The sequence below is a fragment of the Ambystoma mexicanum genome, chromosome 5p (assembly GCF_040938575.1).
Source record: "Ambystoma mexicanum isolate Mex_15411 chromosome 5p, UKY_AmexF1_1, whole genome shotgun sequence".
Taxonomy (NCBI): Eukaryota; Metazoa; Chordata; class Amphibia; order Caudata; family Ambystomatidae; genus Ambystoma; species Ambystoma mexicanum.
Window position 1 is genome coordinate 67,884,480 of NC_090930.1, and position 20,946 is coordinate 67,905,425.

Below are 20,946 nucleotides of genomic sequence, written 5' to 3' on the forward strand. Positions count from 1 at the left end.
TCATCAGCTGCAGCCGGTCTGTTTGTGAACTTCCCGGCTTGCTTACTCATTTGTCAACAACTAGACCGCTGCATTGAATGCCCGGTCTTTGTAATCCTCATTACTTTGTTGCTCTTCCTCATGTCGGTCATTAGGGAGGTACTTTCTGAATGGTTTAAAGGAAGTGAATACTGAGCTTCCTGGGAAGTGATTCTCATTACGTCCTGCCTCTTCTTCGTTCTAGTTGCCAACATATTCTCCCTATTGGGAGTTGGGTATTACTCCCAATAGATAGATCTATTATAAACTGGGGGATGAGTGTAACAATATGCCATTAAGGCATGGTGGAATGAGGAAACATCCCTGAAGGAAAAAGGGGATATGTGCTTTCTCCCGACAATGTCCCGTCACTCTCCTGAGGTTTACCTCGCCCCAGATGGTCCTCCCTCATTTAGCCGCCCCCAGTGACAGGGTCAGGATCAGGTGATGGCTGCTGTCCCCTGGCTATATGGGAGGGGGTCACCTCAGGGAAAGAAGCAAGGACATTGTCAGATTCATCACATATCACAAGCAGGCACTCAGCACATTATCTAGGCAACCCATGATCTATTATGAGTGATGCCTACCAAGTTGCGTCATAGCGTGGTCAACACTATATAAAACCCAGCACATTCTAGGCCCAAATGACATTTTCATTGTGTTAAGATTCCCATAATGCATTTTGAAGAATTCAATTTTACCTCGTCCAGAGCCTCCTGATCCCCAAAAAGCCTGTGAAACTTCCGGTACTTCCCCTCCCGATACTTTGCATATATGAATCGGTGTCGGTCTTCTGGTGAGCTACTGGGAGTGATGCTCTCGCTCGGGGGAACGTTGAGAGCCCAAATATTGCTGGATCCTCTGTTGCCGACCTGAATGAAGATCTTAGGAAGAGCAAAAAGACAAATCAGCAATGGTGGAGAAGAAGACACTGATTAGACATGACAAAGACGCAATCACACACTATAGCAGAGAGGGAGTTGGCGGCCTGGGTGACATCTTCCTGTCATCAGCACTCGTCTTCCTGTCTCATACAAATGATAACACCCTTTCCCACCCCCCCATGGTCCCTACTTTCTTCTTTGTGTCTCCCTACTTTCCTCTTTGCGTCTATCTACTTTCTAGAGTAAGTATTTGACCACACCTGGGTACCTGCAAGCAGAACCTACCATGGACATACAAGCAGCTTCAAATTTCAGCCAACACAGGTAGCATCACACCATGGAAACACAAGCAGCACCCCATCAAGCCAACACAGCTAACACTACACCATAGAAACACAACACCATGGAATCCCGACTAGCTCCATAACATGGAAACACAAGTAGGTCAACAAATGTCCAAATATACAATGGCAATACAAGCACCACCACACCATGGTAATACAAAGCAGCATCATAGCCAGCCAACAAAGGTAGCATCATAATAGAAAATCACCAGCTGCATGACACCTAGTAACCACAACGAGAACTATAGCATAGAAATACAAGCAACCTTATACCCATCCAACACACGTAGAACCATACCATGGCAACACCATCAGCACCACATCAAACGAACACAAGCAGCTTCACAACCAGCCAACACACCCCTCCCACACTATGGCAACACAAGTAGCACCACACCATGAAAATACAAGCAGAACTTACCCAACCAATACAGGTAGCACTATACCATGGCAACACTAACAGCAATACACCATGGTACACAAGCAGCTCCACGCCAAGCCAACCCAGGCCATAGAAACACAACAATCAGCACACCATGGAACCACAATTACAATTAACATGGAAAAACAAGCAGCATTCTAGTGTGGAAATACAAGCAGCATCATACACAGCCAACACAAGTAGCGCCATTCCATAGCAACACAAGCAGCAACCTACTCAGAAACCACAAGAAGAACCATGTCATACAAATAGAAACAGCAATATACCCAGAAAACAATACTAGGGCAACAGAAGCACTGCCACACCAGAGAAATACAAGCATCAGCGTATCCAGTCATCACAGGTAGCGACAAACCATGGCAACACCATTAGCACCACATCATGGAAACACAAGTAGCACCCCATCGACCCAGAACAGGGAACACCATGTCACAGAAACACAACCATCCGCACACCATGGAATCACAACTAGCATCAGATCATGGAAATACATGCAGCAACTTACTGTGGAAATGCCAGCAGAATCATACCCAGCCAACACAGGTAGCACCATACAATGAAAACAACAGCTGCAACATACCTAGGAACCACCAGAAGAACTATAGCACAGACATGCTAGCAGCCTTATATCCAGCAGGCACAGGTCGCACCATACCATGACAACACCATCCACAGGTCATCATGGATACACAAGTGGTTCCCGACCGCCAAAACAAGTAACACAATATTTTGGAAATACAACCATCCAATACACCATGGAACCACAATTATCTTCATAACATAGAAAGGCAAGCAGCGTCATACCCAGAGACAGAGATCCAACCATACTACGACAACACAAGCACAGCCACAACATGGAATTCAAGCAGAATCCTACCCAGCCAACACAGGTAGCACCATACCACAGCAACAATATCAGCACCAGATCATGGAAGCACAAGCAGCTCCCCAGCGAGCCAACACATGTAACACTGTGCCATGGAACCTATGCAGCACCACCATGGAACCAAGGCAGCACAATAACATGGAAATACAACCAGCATCATGCCTAGCCAACACAGGCAGTGGCATACCATGAAAACGCAAGGATAACCATTTCAAGGAACCACAAACAGAAACATACCATGGAAATATAAGCCGCCTCATACCCAGCCAACACAGGTAGCACCATACCATGGCAACATTACAGGCACCACAACATGGAAACACAAGAAGCACCACACCCAGCCAACACATGTAACACTGTGCTATGGAATCATAAGCCGCACCATACCCTTCAACCACGGGCAGCACCATAACATGCAAGCAGCGCATCATACCCAGCCAGCACCAATAGCATATATAATGGAAACACAAGCAACAAAGTATAATAGAACCACATGCCGCACCATATCAGGGTGAGACAAGCAGCGCCTTAACCATAAGGCGTGCCTTAATTACATATATAGCACCTTGTCATGAACACTCCAGCAACACAATACCATAGAGCAACATGCAGCACTTAACTATGGAAATGCAAGCAGCATCCAACGCAGCCAACACAAGTAGCACTCGATCTTGAAAACACAAGCAGCACCATGCACCAGTCCTCCAAGCCGCATTTTATACTGGCAGCATAAGCTGAACCGTATCATGGAAACACATGTGGTTCTCTACACAGTAGTGTGAGGAATCCATTGGAGTAGACAACTACTGGGGAGATGTTATGGCTTCAGTTGATGAGGCCCGGTAACAGCCATTTTCCCATGAGGAAGACCCCCTGTCACCCAATACCCTAATGGCCTATTGCCATGCATCTGTTCACCCTACAAGGAAAATAAAGAAACATTTTCCCAACACCCTTTAGGCCAAACTCCCACCCATAAACTGATGAGTAAAAGCTCCAGCAAAACCCTTTTCAGTTCTAGTTTTCCTTCATGTAGAACTGATCTTCCATATGGAATCATTAAGAAAGACTCTACAAGCACTATGCATCAGAAACCATCAATGGATTTCAATTCCCGCAACCACCTACGTACTGAGACGAGGAGGTTGAAGGAATTGATACCGAGCCACAGGAGCGTCAAGCTTAATGAGCATGCTAGTTGTTGGGTGAATACACCTGTGCGCGGGACCTTTAAAAATGGTATCCCAACTATGAGAGGGAGCTCAGGAGAAATGTGGCATCTCCATTGAAGGCAGACAGAAGCTGGAGGCACAAGCTGGTGTGTGGAAGCTGGAGAAACAAGCCGGTGTGTGGCAGCCAGAAGCGCAAGTCGGTGCAGCGGAGTAAAGGAGCTTGCCAGCAGAGAATGAAAGTAATGTGGTGCGAGCAAGGTGTGCCGTGGAGACTCCAGGAACTGCAAGAGTTTTCCTGGGCATCCAGCAGTCATGAGAAGCAGCGTTGTCCTTACCGGTAGCTGAAGAGAAGCCAGCCTGCAGGAGCAGAGCTGTGAGAGAAGCTGCAAGCAAGACCGAAAATGCTACAGAGAGCCGGTGTGGCAGCCTGAGCAGAGTGTGGGCCCCGGGGCCTTTCAGCGACTGCGCCAAGGAGAATTTGAACATTACCAAGTTACAGAAAGTGAAATAATAAGAAGATTGTGTCTAAATTGAAAGGGCAAAGTGCCGACCCGAAACTCAATAAGAAGTGAATGCAAATGTGAGGAAAGCTTAAAGGAACTGTGAAACAAATAGATATACCAAGCTATGAAAGGTATATGCTACTTGGAAGTGAAGAGGAACTATAATATAAGAGAAGTCCTGGCAGGAGAGTAAACCAAGCAGTTGTGAGGGCAACAGACGTTCTGGCATGAGAGTACACCAGGCAGTTAGAAGAGCATAAATAGTCCTGGCAGGGGAGTATGCCAGGCAAATTGAAAACCTACAAGGAGTGTCAAGCAGAAACAGTGTTTGTTAAACAAAGATGGAACTTTTGTTCAAAGAAGGAACATTTATTGCCAAGAACTGTTAGACCAAGAGACATTTGTGATACCAGTGAAGAATCCAGGGGAAGGGAAACAAACAAAATGATGAAGTGAAAAAGGAAATGTCTTCAACCTGGTATTGGCAAAGAAAATTCTTAAATAAAAATAGAAAATCTCCAATGTAAATGTTCTCCAAAATGGAAAAGACCTTAGTTCCAGAGGGCGATTCCCTTCCCCTGGATTATACACTGGTATCAGAAATGTCTCTGGGTCTAACAGGTGTCAGGCATAATCCCGTGCAGTGCCCTTAGGGACCACTACACACAATTAAGACTACAGGTGGCAATACAAGTTTTACCTTTGGTACAAGCCTGTACTACTATGTCAGAGTGCTAGCACTGGCGGAGCATCCAGGCTTATCTCAAGAGTATATGAGAAGTAGCAGAGATTACACAAAGGGACCACAATTACTGTGACTCAAGCAAACACTGACTCAAGGTTTCAGGTAGAAAATGATACGTACATTTATTTTTAAACCGTTTGTTATAAACACAACACTTCTATTAATTCAAAATCACACATAAAATACACTACAACCAACCAATTTACTTTGTACAGTATAGCTCAAGGTAAGTACCCTGTGTTTTAACGGACCGGTGTTGTGAAACAAAAGACGTTACCGGGAAGACACTTGCGATCACTTTTTGACAATAATGACATTTCTGTCTTACTAAATAAATGCGTATCCGTGGCAAGAAATGTTACCGGGGCAAAACACACTTAGCACCTGGGTTAACCAGAGAGAGTTGGGGGCAAAAATCATAGGCAATACTTTCGTCAAGGCAGACAGAATCAGAGAACACTCATGGACAGAAATTCAAGAGTCAATAGACTGCAGCCAGTGTCAAGTGGAACCGGGTTCCTGTTGTCGAGGATCACACAGTCGGACAGTTCACGAATCAACGTAGCCAGGAGTACTTAGATATTGTCAACAGAGGAAGCAAAAGTTATAAGAAGGAGGGAAGACAAGGGCAAGCCTTGGAGATGAAGAAAATGGATTCACCCTAATTCCTCAAACAGAACACAGTACCATATTCAAGAAAGAAGCTGGTGCCACGGCAGTTGTTCCTGGTAGTTTCCTGCAGACCCTCAGTTCCTGGAGCTTCGGGGTGAAGGAGGACGTCTGGAGGGGTCTGCACCACACAGGGCTGAAACCGGCAGCAGCGACAGTGAATAAAATGTGCGCTCCTTAAAAACAGGAGAGGCTCTTCAGATGGCTATCCGGACCATTACAGCCAGCTGTGTGCAGCGATTTCGACCAAGAAGAGGATCCTCTGGCTGAAGAAGGTGAGCTGGTTATCCCCACCAGGCTCAAGGGAAGAAGACTCCGGACTGGATCTTCTCTGGTCGTCGAACGGTAGGTAGCTCAGGACTGCAGCAGGGCTTCAGTTGGACAGGGTAGTTGCAGCAGCCGTCTTCTTCTCCGCTTCTCTTTGGTTCCTTGTAGTTCCAGTGGCGACTCTGACTTCTAGCCCAAGAGACCTGCCTTTTATGCCTTTATTCCCCATTCACACAGCCTGGCTGTCAATCACGCAGCAGGGGGGGTTGTCCAACCAGGACAACCACCTCAGCCAATCATGGAAAAGTGCGACTTGGGTTTCCTAGGATAGCAGAAGCCCATCAAAAGACAGTGAAAAAAGAGGCCAAAAGAAAAAGTATTTGGTCAAGCGGGTTTAAATTCGAGGCTAATATAATATCCTAAAACAATAGCAATTTATATAGTATAATCGCAGTAGAAAAGTTAGGGTAGATACCACTGCCACCAGCCAAGTCCAAATGTTAAAAGAGCGAAACAAAGCTCTAGGAGGTACAGATAAAAAAGGCTAAGGATTAACCCTTTCCAGTACTCCATGTAAGATGGGGTGTACTGGATCTGAAATAAATTGAAGTTAATGGCAACTTTACCCTTTTCTGGGGGACAGTAGTGAGCCCCATAAATGGAGTCGGTGGGAAGTCTAAAAGACAACCTTGTGTCACTGCACTGAAGGTGCTGTATAACACACAAAAGAAGGGGGCTACTGAAGTGGTGTACTCCATTGGTGTACTCCAGAGTCCACAATCACAAAAACAAATGAAATACACATGGCAAAACATGGGTAAGAGTGGGGGAAAAGCTCACACTCTTACCAAGTGGAAAAAATAACTCCAGAAATCCAGCAAAGCTGCTGAGGGACTCACTAGGTAAGGGAAGTTAGCCACTGAATGAGAATTCTCCCTAACAACAGTTCTCCGTGTCTTTCTTGGCCTACAACAATCCGGTTATATAAAAACTGTTCAACCATTTAAGTTCTTCTTTAACTAAAGTTCTTTCTTTTAACACAAGTTCCTCGTTTGTTTAACAAATACTGTTTCTGCTTGACACTCAAAGGTTTGCAATGTGCCTGGTATACTCCCCTGCCAGGACTTCACTTGTACTCGCAACTACCTGGTATACTCCCCTGAAAGGACTTTACTTGTACTCACAACTGCCTGGTGTAAACCCCTTGCAGGATTTGTACTTTCAACTGCCTGGTTTATGCTTGCCAGTACTTCTCATATATTATAGTTCCTCTTTACAGCCAAGTAGCAGGTACCTTTCTTAGCATGATATATCTACTTGTTCTCACAGTTCTTTTACGCTTTCCCCACATTTGCATTCACTTCTTATTGGGGTTCGGGTGGCTACTCTGCTCTTTCAATTTACAAACAATATTCTTGGTATTTCACTTTCCGTCACTTCACAATGTTCAAATTCTCTTTCGCGCAATCGCCGAAAATGCCCCTGGATCCGGTCCCCACTTGCTCGTGCTGACTTGCCACCTCTGTGCAGCGTCATCGGTCTTCAACGCACTAACGCAGTGTACCTTTGTTGCTTGGTTCCCACTCTGGTTGGTCCTGACGTCTCTCCGGCTTCTCTTGCAGCTCTGCTTTTGCATGCCAGCTTCTCTTCAGCTCCCAGTAAGGACAACGCTGATTCTCCTGGCTGCCTTGCTCGACCCGCGTTACTTTCCTTCTTGGCTGCAAGCTCTTTTGCTCGGCCACATCGGCTTGCACCCCACCAGCCTCCGCACACCGACTTGTGCCTCCAGCTTCTGCACATTGGCACAAACCTCCAGCTTCTGTCCAATGTCAATGGAGATGCCACGTCTTCTCCTGAGCCCTCTCTCAAAGTTTGGTTACCAATTTTGTATAAATAAATGTATTTAAGTTTGGCAAGCACAAACCTAAGCACAGTTTACAACATCAATCATAGGTACAATCATTGCAGCTGTGATCTAGTGGTCCAGGTACCGTGTTTACCCCACACTATCTTGGTCAGCAGCCAGGAACGACCGGAACTCTCTCCATATGTCCTTCGGTTGGGAGGAGACGGGTTGTAATGTTATATACGTATCTTCACATTCACTGACCCAAGTCAATTCTCTTAGCCAGTCTTTCACATTAGGAGGATGGGGATCCTTCCACCTCCGTAGGATACAACGCTTATCTACCATGCACCCTATGTTCAAAAAGGCATGCAGCCACCAATCGGGGATCTCTCTCCACACCCCAGAGCATACTCATAGGGAGCCTCTGCAGTCGTCTAAAAATTACAGGGGTCAGCGTACCATATTCATTTCCCCAGAACTGTTCCAGCTCTGGGTAGGACCATAACATGTGCATATACCCAGCATCCGCCGCCCCACACCTCGGACAGCAACCATCATGTTCAACATACAGCTCCCCCAACTTGCGCGGTGTATAGCACAGGATTTTATACTGAATTAGTTTCAGCCTCATATTCAACAACACTGTCTTGCTGAATGTGCACATAGACCTCCAGCATTCATCGGACACTTCTACCTCAGGTCCCACGCACAGGTGTTTTCAGCCAACAACAAGCACGCTCATTAAGCTTGACACTCCTGCCGTCCAATATCAATTCCTTCATCCTCCTCATCTCAGTACTTAGGTGGTTGTGGGAATTGAAGGCAATTGATAGTTTCAGATGCATAGTACCTGGATGAAGCCATGGCATCTCCGCAGTGGTTGTCTCCTTCCATGTGATTCTCCCTCATATAGCCACCTCCAGGGTCAGGATCAGGTAGCGGCTGCCGTCCCCTGGCCACATGGAAGGAGGTTATTACCGGGCAATGCGTCATGACTACATTGGATTTAACACAAAAGTCTCCCATGAAATTACAATGTTACAAATTGTACTTCATCACCCCCAACACCGTCATCCAGGTACTGCACACCCTAGATACAGGTGTCTCACACATGCCTTTTTATCAATTAGTGCATAGTTCTGTGTCAAGGACCATACACAGTGTGTTGTGATGATGTTGAAAAGGTGTTTGGTCCTACCTGTATCAATGGCTCGGTCCAGATGGTGCTGTCCATCCTCAGGCTCTTGATGTTGGAAATGCTGGTGCCCAAGGAGCGGTGTTGGCCTGCGAAGCAAGAGGTCAAGGTGGATTTACACTAATCTACAGGTAGCCAACATGGAAGACATGCCCTGAATACAAGTAGAAGGGACAGCTGCATTTAATTGATGACTGGTATTTCATTAGCCCAGAAGTTGTAATAGTTATTGGGGAATGGTCAGTACTTGCGTCATTGTACTAATCAATTACTTAAAGACTTATCCAGAATACAGGCATTTAAGAGTACGCAATAGGGTGTTGCTTGTGTTAATGGTGCATGTCCCTTAGATGTCTCTCAATCTAAATTGGGCCTTTACCCAGGGTCCTGTCCTGTTTAGCTGATTTATGAACCCACCTATGTTTCCAAGTACTTTATCTTCAAAAAGGTTTCCAAGCAGCCACTCTGTTATTTTTTCCCATGGCTAGCTGCTGCCGTATTGTGCCCTAATATATATGTAGCAGGTACCCCACATCCTGTTTTATTGTTATGTTGCATTCTGGGTCTGCACCGTTGAGCAAGAGGGACTGGGCTGGACGTGCAAGCAGTTGGTGTGCCATCAAGAAACAAGAGCCTGCATGCTCATCTTTGAAGTAGAAAGTTCAAAATACAAGAACACAGGTCACACACATGACGTTCATGACACAGATGTTTACAGGAGCAGTTTCAACATTAAAAGAAAATTGTTGCCGAAACCTAAATGGCGGGTGCCCAGTTGAAAATATTGGTAAAACTTTAAATTTAACGGGATACAAATTTCATGAAAGGGTTAAGATGCATTACCAATTTGGGTTCTGTGGTGTATGTTACAGTAGCTAGTAAGTGGGTAGATGCTTAGCCAGTAGATAGTTTAAGAGAGGGTAATGTTTCTATTTAACGAAGAGATCAAACTACCATATGTGACAGCATAACAGAGTGTTTGACACAGGTGACAGTAATACCCCAGTTACCTACTGGTAACCTGTATTACTCCTAGTCCTTCCCTCCCTTGGCACAGTACTAGTCTCAGAGGCCTCCATTCCAGGAACCGCCCCCCCTCCTCCACAGTGGCATACCTCCTACTTACCCACAATCCCACCAATTTTCCAAGCCAGACCATGGGAGCTTCCTCGCCCAGGGAGGGAGAGGAGAGTCATTCGTACTGTGACAAGGAGGAGCAGGACTATCAGTAATGAAGATTACCAGTAGGTAATTGGGGCATTACCTCCACGTTTCTCTTCCTTGTCTCAGTACTGGCCGCTGTGGTGTACCAAAGCATAAGTATGGGGAGAGGTTCTAATGACACACATGAAGACAAAAACCTTCCTGCATCCCATCACCATATTATTTTCCCACAAATCCAATCAACCCATGCGAACAGACCGTAAACCAACCTCAAGGAACCCTCCCTGAGGATATCCACGTGCGCTCTGATCAGCCCAGGTGGCAGCCCTGCATATCTCCTGCAGAGAAATCCCTCCCCATCAGCCCCTCCTCCTGAGCGTCTGCCCAGGAAGCCACCATTACTCGAGTAGAACGACCCTAAACATGTTCCGGGATGGACAATCCTGCTGAGACATAGGCCATTGAAATGACTCTCCAGATTCAGCCGCTGATCGACACTACCAAGGCCTCCGTGCCTGCCCCTGCTGGACCAAAAGTCGCCAAAAGGCTGTCCTTTGTCTGAAACCTTTTGTTCTAGAAAGTTGCTCACACACTGCTCTTCTGGCATCGATATAGCACCATGCCTCTACCTCTGACATTTGAGGGTTCTGAAAAAAAGCAAGGAAAACCAGATATTGAGACGTGTGAAACTTAGACAATATTTTCGGAAGAAAATGTGGGTCCCAAGTAAGGTAACTGCTTCTAGGAGAACTCGTAGAAAGGTAGCATGACACACACAACACATTCCTTATCTCTCCCAATCTACGAACTGAGGTATTAGCTAGTAAAGATGCTTTTTTTGAGTGTGAAGTGGTTTATTTCCATCTCCCCAACAGGCTCAAATTGAGGATCCATTAGAAACCTCAACACCATGGCAGATCCCAGAGAGGCAGGCTGAGAGAAAGCAAGACTTTCAGGAATTTCCAAACAAGAGATTCACCCTCCATTTTGCCCTCCCGGTTCCCTTTGAGGACCTTAATCAACACCCACTGGGATAGGAGAGAGGACACTTCTATTCCTGGGGAATCTGGAGCACAGAAGGAAGCCCACAATGAAGAAGAAATGTACTGAATCCTCTACACCATATAAGGAAATTGACCCAGTGCTCCGGATATGCTTTCAACGGGACGAGCGCCTGGCATGAAGGATAGTGTCAACCACCTGATCAGAAAATCCTTGTTCCATCAAACTAGTTCTTTCAATTTCCATTGCCCATTGCATCTTGTGGGTGCCATTCCTCAGACCTGCTAGTAGAGGGCAAGGCCACCTGTGAGGAGTCAGAAATTAAAGCTGGACACAAAGAGGTCATGTTTTTGGTTACAGACATTTATTAAATAAAAATGGTTTTGGAAAATGCCTTTCTGGCCCTATTCTATAGAGGAACCCCCCTACCTAGCAACCAAAACCTAAAGATCTGTTTGTCAGGATATCAGTAACTGAAAAGTCCTATCCTGACCCTCACACTATAAACAAAACAAAGGGGTGCAAGGAAATGTCTTAAACTTGATGTTGGGAAAAGTGTTAAAAACCAAAAGTATAATAATGTCTCCATCCAGGGGTGTGGCTGGTGGCCAATGGAGTAGGTCTGCTCTCGTGACCATTCCTGCCTGGTCCGACATTATCCATGTGGAAGATAGGCATATATGAGCCTTTGAAGTTTGCAAGCAGCTGAGCGCCTGTGTGAACTGCTCGGGAGAGCATGCAAGCAGAGCGGAGGAAAGGCGAGAAGGAGGTGAAGGAGATAAGTGGAATGAAGCCAGGCGCCCACTCGGTGCAGTCTGAAAAGAAGATGGCCGACGCGAGATGACCAGCACAAAGGAACATAGTGACTATCGGTGGAGTTGAGAGTGCCGGATAACTTGCAGCTTGCAGCGAGGAGCCCTGTGAGATGAGCCGTCAGGGAAGAAAGCGTAGCGTAGCGGATGGCTATAGCTTGCAACAAAAATAACGAAAAGTGACTGCTGCGGGGGATCCAGTCGGCAAACAGCGTGGAGGAGAGAAGCAATGGTTGTTGTGTCCCGAACAGAGGCACTGTGAGCGGTGCTGTCCAGGAGCAATACAGGCTTTGTGTGCTTGACTTGGTTGCCCTTTCGTCTTGCGTGTATTGGAGTTGGCACGCTTGACCGTCGCAAGCGAGTGCAGAGTGAGGACGCGCTCTGAGGAATCAGCGAGGGGCTAGTGCAGCTCCGGGACAGCTGCTCTGCTGACCAGCATTTTCCCAAGCAGCGATGAGGCCTGGGAAGGCGGTAGAAGAAAGGACTAGCACAGAGAAACAGCCCTTGCTGCGTTGTAGAATTCCTCCGGCAACTGCAAATATTGCAAGCGTATGTAGCTGCAGTGTGGACTTGCCGGACGCTGCAGATTGTATTTGGCGCCCTCATTAACAGGTACGAGCACCCGAGGGGATGTTGCCTCCTTTGTGTAGGAGGCCCAGGCAGTGGACAGTGGGCGAAGCGGCCAAAGATAAGGATCAGAACCCGGGCACTGGGGTGAAAGGAGAAGGCCCAGGCTCAGTAGGAAATGAAGAGTGGAAATAGAGGAGCCAGGGTGCCTGGACAGTGTTGTGCTTAGAAAGTGGGAAGTGACTTGTGGGCCGCATGGTGATCCTGAGGGCAAGAGCCGGGCGGCATCGGGCCGGAGCAAGGCTTGGTGCAGGAAGAGGCAGAGTGGTGAACACCGGATCCTGAGCTGGCAAGCGTGTTGGGAATCCCAGCCACTGGCGAAAAGGGCCTGACAAGTGCCAGGACAAGTGAGAACAGGTGACCCAGGGCCCAGCATCCACGGAAGCGTGGCTGGCGCACATTGGATTTATGAGAAGTCTGTGTGCAGTCCTAGACGGTGCTTGCAGAGCGGCTGCCAGGTGCAGGCATAGCACATTCTTGGGCTGGGGACTGGTGATACAGACACAAGTGCAGTAGGATTATTGCCCATACCGGTGGGCGTGAGAGGGAACAAGAGGCCTGGCACATGTGGCGGTACACAAGCAGCACTACGCGCCAGAAGATTCCCTGTGCTGAGCCCATTAAAAAATTTTAAAAAAGGGTAGTGGAGGTTAGATTCTGCTAGTCTTCGTTTGTGCTCTTTGAGACGGCGCATTTTGCAGCTACCAAGTTCTAGGCTCTTGCAAAGGCGAGGGGCAGCCTGCTGGGAGCTTGGGAATTGAGGAGGAGACTGACACTTGGCTGAATGCCTCCCAAGTCGGCAAAAAACAAAGCTACTCAACCAGCCTTGGACGCCTTCACCAAATCAAAGAAGTGAGCGCCCGAGAAAGATATTTAGAAGGAGTTGGGGAAGGGGAATGGGGTTCTGGACTTGCAGAACCAGGCAATGCTAGCAATAGCAGATCTAAAAGCATCATTGGGGGCACAAATCGACTCTGTGACGTTGATGTCGGTGTCCTGCGTCAGGATGTATGGAACTTGGCGGAATGAGTACACGACTCTGGAGATGCAGGTGAAGGAGCATTCTGGCGCACTCTGGCAAACGCAAGCTGATATCCATATTCTACAACTGAACGTCGGCCTCCTAGAAAAAGTTGAAGAAGCAGAGGGACAGGTCCGGAGAAACAATATACACATTGTTGGCCTGCCGGAAGGAGAAGAAGAGACTGACCCAACGACGTATATGGAGAATATGCTGCTTCAGGAATTTGGGTCTGTGAACCTTACACAGGGCTTCACAAGCGAAAAAGCGCACAGGGCACTAACTAGGCGGCCCCCTCTGAGGGCTCCCCCAAGACCAATCATCGCCAAAGTCCTGAACTATAAGGACAGAGAAAAGATCCTGGCATTTTCACAGCAAGGGGGAGAATTGAAGAGGGCCTCAGCGAATCTGGTGGTTAACCCAGATTATACATTTCAGTTGCAAAAGAGCAGAGCCAATTTTCATCAGCGCAGACTAGTCTCTGTCGGGCTGGCCTGAAATATATGTTGATCTACCATGCACGATTTAAGATTATTTACAAAAGCAAGACCTGGTTTTTTATCTCCCAGGGGAGGCATAAGTATGGATGGACAGGGAAAAGATTGGCCTGCACGAGGGTGAAGAGGAGGATATCAGAGGGACCCATGATGGATGTTCTACCCAGTCGCAGACTCCACGCGACACTGACGAGCTGGCCCGCAAGTAATGGGCTGGCCATACATGACAATGACACAATGGGCTTGAGGATAGGCTGGTGCCAAGAGGTTGTCAGCATCCTTTGTTGTGTAGATCAGGCTCCAGCAGTCGCAACTGTCTTGTTATATGAATGGCAGGAAATACTATGGGTCATTATTGGTAAATGGCTTGAGGCATGTGCGGCAGATCAGGCCCATGGCCGTGCCTACCACATCCCTTTTGTTTTGTTTTTTGGGGGCACTTGTTTTTGTGCCCACCCGCTGCGCAACAGCCTCATGCAGGATTGCATGGGGCAAATGGGGGAAGTGGGAAGGCCGAGCAAGGGCAACATTGCTAGGCAGTTGTTTATAGTTGGGGAAAGTTGGTGGGTTCTGAAATGGAAGGGTTTGCCTGCATGTATGTTGAATGAGATGAACAGTATAGCATTCTGGACTGAACTGTTACAAGTGGGAGGGGGAAAATGGGGGCGGCTGGTGGAGTGAGTGCAGACAATCAAAAACGGCAGGAACTTTAATGGTACTTACCTGGAATGTGAGGAGGTCCAATGCTTTTGTAAAATGTAACAAGGTGTTTTCATATCTTAGGAGAAGTAGAGTGGATGTAGCCATGTTGCAACAAACACATTGTACGGCATATAAGCAGGCGGTGATAGCTGGGATATGGAGAGGGCTGCTCTTTGGCTCTCCGTACTCCGCTTATGCTCGGGGGGTCTTTGGATTGCACCCTCTGTTCCCTTCAAGGTTACATAGATGAAACTAGACAATGAAGGTAGGATGGTGCTTGTACAGGACTCCTCGAGCAAGTTGACACAGGTCTGGTAAATACGTATGCCCCTAATCATGGTGCTGCAGAGTTTTTTTGGACATTGTATCCATGGCTAGGCCCTTATTGGGATAGCAATTGGGTATGGGGGAGGCGATTTTATTTGTATGTTGAACCCAAGCCTAGACAGGTCTGATGCCAATGATAGTAAACCAGCCGCGCCGGCCAGGACGTTACAGATGCTCCTGGAATCCTTCACTTTAGAAGATGTCTGGAGAGTGCTTCACCCGGATATCCGACACTACTCGCATTTTTCAGCACCACATGCAGTACAGACGAGGATTGACTACTTCTTTGTGGGAAAGAAACTAGTACATCATGTCACACGCGCCCAATATGAAGGGAGGACCTTGGCCGATCATGCCCCGCTCAGTCTGGATTGGAAATATGCACCTGTCAGGGCCCCGAAACCCACGTGGAGACTTAGGTCTGAGGCGCTTAGGGACGCCCCATTCCGGGATTCCTTAAAGGATTGCATCTCTGACTATGTATCGCACAATCTGGGTAGCATATCTAGCGCTAGAACATTTTGGGAAGCATTGAAAGTGGTGATCAGAGGGGCTAGTGGCGCCTAGGTAAATATTACTAGGAAATTGACCGCGGCGGAGGAGCGATTGAGGTCCCTGCAGCAGTCACAGGAGCAAACCTTAGATAAAGACGAGAAGATTAGGGAGTTACAGCAGAAATGTATGGACTGCTGGGAGAGGTTAGGCAAGCATAGTTTCACCAAGTATACAGAGAGACAGCACATATAGGGGGACAAACCCTGCCGCATACTAGCATGGCTGTACAAGATGGAAGTACAACAAAACCCCATACACGCGATACATACTGGGCAGGGCGAAATATGCCAAACTCAAAAAGGTGTTAATAAGGTGTTTTGTAAATTTTACCAAAAATTATATAAGGAGGAACTCCCGGTACCTAGTACCGAGCTTGGTGGAGGTGTTAGAAGAAATGAATCTGCCGGGATTGTCCCAGGAGGAAAGAGATAACCTAGAGGCACCCATAACGGTGGAGGATATACACAATTTCATTGTCTTTCTGCCAACGCTGAAGACGGCAGGTTCGGACGGGCTGCCAAGCGAATGTTACAAAGAATATGCACAAGTGTTAGCCCCTCACATGCTTAGTACCTTCTATGATGCTTACGCAGAGGGGGGCCAGCCCCTTAGCCTAAGAGAGTCAATAATCATACCTTTGCACAAGCCCCATAAAACTCTGACGGAATGTAGCTCCTACAGATCTCTCTCGATGTTGAACCAGGATAATAAGTGATCTGCAAACTAGTACAGACAGATCCGATGGGGTACATTCCAGGACGTAGCATGTCCTGGAACTTGAGAAAGCTGCATCATGTGATAGATAGGACTACGACCTGGGAGGTTCTGTGCGCCATAGCTAATCTGGATGCAGTGAAAGCATTTGATTGAGTAAGATGGGATTGGTTGCATGTGACCCTGCGCAGATTCAGATTTGGGCAGGCATACATTAAGTGGGTGCAACTGGTGTACACAAGAGCAATGGCCCGGATTAAGACGGTTAGATAAATATCGGGGGAATGGGAACTAGAGAAAGGCACGAGACTGGGCTGCCCATTGTCACTGTTGCTGTATGTGTTAGCTATGGAACCAATTGGCCAATACCTCTGGCTGGAATTTCGGGAGGCGGGTATAGAAATCTATGAGGTCAGACACTTGATTTCCCTGTATGCGGATGATACACGATGGTATATCCAGAACCCTGAAGATAATTTGGAGTTGCTGTTGGAGGCACTGGCGCTTTCTGCTCAGTCATCAGGGATCACCGTTAGCAAAGTTAAATCAGCATTATTCCCAGTAGCCGGACTAGGCAGGGTGGAGCGACGAGCGCTGCCTGTGCTGGCTCTGCAGTGGAACGAGCATACGTTTAGATATCTGGGGGTCAATGTGTATCACGACCCAGGGGTCGAGCACAGACACAATACGTTGCAGGACCTGGAGGGCATTAGGGGTTCCATGGGATTCTGGACTAAATTACTTCCCTCTGTTATGGGTAGGGTGGCGTTGTTGAAGATGGTAGTACTGCCTAGATATTACAATTCTTTGCGAATGTCCCAATCTATATCACATGGCCCTTGTTTAAGACCCTAAAAGGCATCTGCAGAGGTTTTCTGTGGCAAAATGGGAGGAGTAGGATTGCACTGTCAACACTGTATGGACCATATGAAGAGGGTGGCATTCGAGTCCCACATTTTGAATTGTACTATGTGGTGGGACAGCTGCAATTTGTGGTAGATTGGCTGGCTGAAGACCCTAGCCTGGACACAGCGATGTTACAAGCCATAGATGGGCGCTATTACTTGAAGGAGTTACTGTGGTTCAGGAAGCCTTGGGTGGGTCAGAAGTCACATTTGGTGGCTATAGGGTTGAAATTGTGGGATAGAGCCATGGCTGTGATGGGGTTGAAAGAGCCGGTGTCAGAGCAGATTCCCCTGGCATTAATATACACACGTTCTGAGAGATCAGTTGGGTGGCCACCATAGGGGATTTGTTGCAAGATACGGCCTTCATACCCGTCATGGAATTGGCACAACAGACGGGAGTGCACAGGGGGCAATGCATGTTACATAGCACTCTTAAAAGAGAGATTACAAGTAGGTGGCCAGCATATAATGAGTTGATGGAGAAACACGCGATTGTGGACATCCTATACAATATAGCTGAAGGAGAGCATGCCATATTGTGAATATACGACCTCCTACTAACTAATGGGCTGGTCCCCCCTGTAAGAGGATTCAATTCAACACTACAGCTAAGTCAATGCCTAGTCTGGGATACTGAATGGAAACACTTATTCATAAATCTTTACGTCCAGTTCATCCGTTCTGGATGACTACCCCTATATAACACCCCTCTCTTGGAATCCCCCTGACCCCGCTGAGCCAAGAAGTAGTTCTGTTTTGCAAGTTTAAAAGGTTTATTTGATAATTTAAACAATAGATATATATATCACACTTTATAATAAATTAATAATTGAATATCACACTTAATCTGAGCAGTAATAAATAATGGATAGTCCGGCACTAGCACACTTCTTTATAATCAAGGATGAGTGGTTATAGGATGGATACGATAGCAACAATACTTTTATGGTTTCAAATGGATGCAATGTGGAATGAAATGCAGTACAGAAATTAACTTGATAGGATTTCAGCAAAAGACAATGTAATCACTTTCTTGGACAATTCACCCCCCCTTTTATGCACTGTAAGGAGATGAAGATGACACAGTTCTTAGGAATGCAATCAAATAGAATTCAGTTCAATCCCCCCCAGCAGCTTATACAACAGATAGGAGTTTTGAAACACAGGCAAAATGCTTTGAATTTGGTGACAATGCAGTGAGAAATATGCTGAAAATGGTTTTAATTCCCTTTAGGAGGTTCAGGCTGAGTGAAATATACTTGGGATGAGTTCAGGCTCACTTTAGCAAGGATCTAGGAGTAACTAGCAGGTTAAACAAATTTTTGGCAAAGGAAAGCAATGAAGCTGATGTTTTCACACGTGGCTGGATTTTTAACCAAATTGCAAATCGTGGTAAAATTCGCGAGTGCGAGAATCGTGATTACGGAGAAAGTATAAGGAGTAGGGAGTCGGTTCTAGGCTTGTTGGAAAGGTAAGATTCTAAGCTTTCAGAGTTAAGTTAAACCAAGTTCCGAGCCCAAACGGTTCCAGAGATACGGACGATTAAATAAAGGTAGTTTTTCGGATTTGAAATTTTAAAAGTTCAAAGCGAAAGGTTACAGCTTGCAGCTAGAAAATGACAGGTGACAGCTTTGCAAATGACAAGTGACAACTAGGAGGCAGTTCTACTTAGATTAAAATAGTTTGGATTAGATTATTTTAACTAAGAGATTTTTTCTGCACAGTTCTTCTAGATACTCACAATATATTTTAAAATAGGCCTCGCCACGGATCTGGTCAGGTTTTGGACTGGACTCCGGTTCAGCTCTCTGGTTCTGCGAACAGCGGTCTGGGTCAGCTCTGCTCTGCTGGTCTAGCCTCTCTGGATTCTGGATACTGCTCTGCTTTCTAAGTACTGCTACAGGTTCTGGAGATTGATGGATTTGAAGTCTGGATCTCTGGATGTTGTATGGTCCGGCAGCATGCTCCGCAGCAAATGGAATTGAATGTCCCTATCTGTCCTGACTGTCTGTTTTATGTGTTTTGAAAGTGGGTGGAGAGGCTAGCTTCCTAGGCTCCACCCCTCTCCACTTGTCATTGGCCACTTCCTCCTCTTCCCCTTGATTGGGGGAATGAAATGAAGTGTCATCATGATGAGGTCTGTTTATGATACAGAGAACCCACCCCTGTCAACTTTACACACAATCTATATCTGATACAAATACATACTTCCCCGATAGACAGTTGTTTGGCATTGCATACACACATCATGCATTTACTGATGGTAGCCCCTGTTCCAATTCTGTCGTTCCTAGGAGCTTGGGTTCAAAAATGGCAACATATTTCACTTTTTGGTTGGGTTACCAATATTGGATTTGTCCCCGCATTTACACAAATGTTCGCAAAGCATGTGGGCATTAGGTGGTGGAGTGTCAGATTTTTAACATACATACATTTAGATTAATATCCTCTTTTCCGCTAAAACCCCCCTGAACATACCACCGGGTCCTACCACGTCTTCAAATGTGCACAGAAAAATCTCAAGAATAATGATATCACTTATCAAATTTTCACAAGACCGCTCTATGAATGATCCATCTTTTTAGATTTATGTTCTGGCCCCAAAGGGGTGTGGTTTCCCCCAGCACAAGGTTGAATTTCTGGTTTTTCCAGTTCTGCCAAGCCAGCTTGCTCTCACAGGCAGTGCTCCTCCCCTTTCCTTCCAGGAGGAAGCCACTTTTACGACCCCCATAATAAAACATTTGCCTGATTCAGGACAGGGCTTTGTTCAATTTCCTGCAGAGCCCAGGTAATTCAATCAGAGAAGTGTCATATCCCTTTTGGTGGGAACAGCAAAAGGCAGCTAGGCCTGGGAACACAGCTGTTGTGCAAGTCTCAACTCCTGTCGGGGGTGGCTGGTGGGCAGAATTCAGTTTCATTAAGCCAGGTTTCAGATAAAATGTCACTTTTTGTTCCCCAGTTTAAGTCAAGACAATTTTTACATATGCAGCTAGAATGCTGATTCTAAGTTCAAAACTATGACATTTCAACAGTGACAAACTATGTGCCACTCAAAAGTAGGTCACTCAGTTAATTTAAACATTTTCGATTTTTGGTAGTTTTAAATCCAGTTTCAGTTAGGCTGCTGCAGACCTGCAGAGCTCAGCCAGTCTTGTTATGAACATTCAAGTCACTTCAGAACATAACTTTACATTGTATCCACCTCTCAGTAAGTCTTTCTTTGGCCTGCTTTGGGTTCATTTATTCAGTTTTACACAAAGGTCTGGTGGTTTTAAAACGCCGGCTTTCTGATAGTGGTGAGTACTGGTAATGCAACCATTTTTGGGATTTAAGAAAATTAATTCCCCACAGTTCTAGGTTGCTTTTGGCAATCAGCATTGCCATTCCCAATGGTTTCAGGCTACTGTGTGGGTAGTCCAATGGTGGTTTTAGGCAGTGCCCTTCTGTGCCCATAACATCGGCAACAATGGGTGGCAGCCTATATTTCATGCATTTCCCTGGGCATTTTCTGGGAAGCTCTGGCCATCATGATGTTTTCAATGCCAGTACTGCACAGTTTTTGAGGTAGGGCTCGGATGCATGGGTAAAACATCCCACAAGCCCCCCTCTTGCGATGGCCATTCTGTTTCACTGATGGAACTCG

At 46.5% G+C, this 20,946-nt stretch overlaps 1 protein-coding gene across 3 annotated transcripts in view; it reads right to left on the reverse strand.

The window, feature by feature from the left end:
- LOC138480733 (arf-GAP with Rho-GAP domain, ANK repeat and PH domain-containing protein 1-like) overlaps nt 1-20,946 on the reverse strand; it is a 691,830-nt gene that overhangs the window by 301,171 nt on the left and 369,713 nt on the right. For all 3 annotated transcript variants that reach the window (XR_011274121.1, XM_069612452.1, XM_069612453.1), the window contains 2 exons: nt 8,978-9,063; nt 720-902 (listed from right to left, as the gene is read on the reverse strand). Coding sequence is in view for 2 of the 3 variants with exons in the window: in XM_069612452.1 (XP_069468553.1) it covers nt 720-902; nt 8,978-9,063 (269 nt within the window). In the remaining variant the exon portion in view is untranslated. The remainder of the gene's footprint in view (nt 1-719; nt 903-8,977; nt 9,064-20,946) is intronic.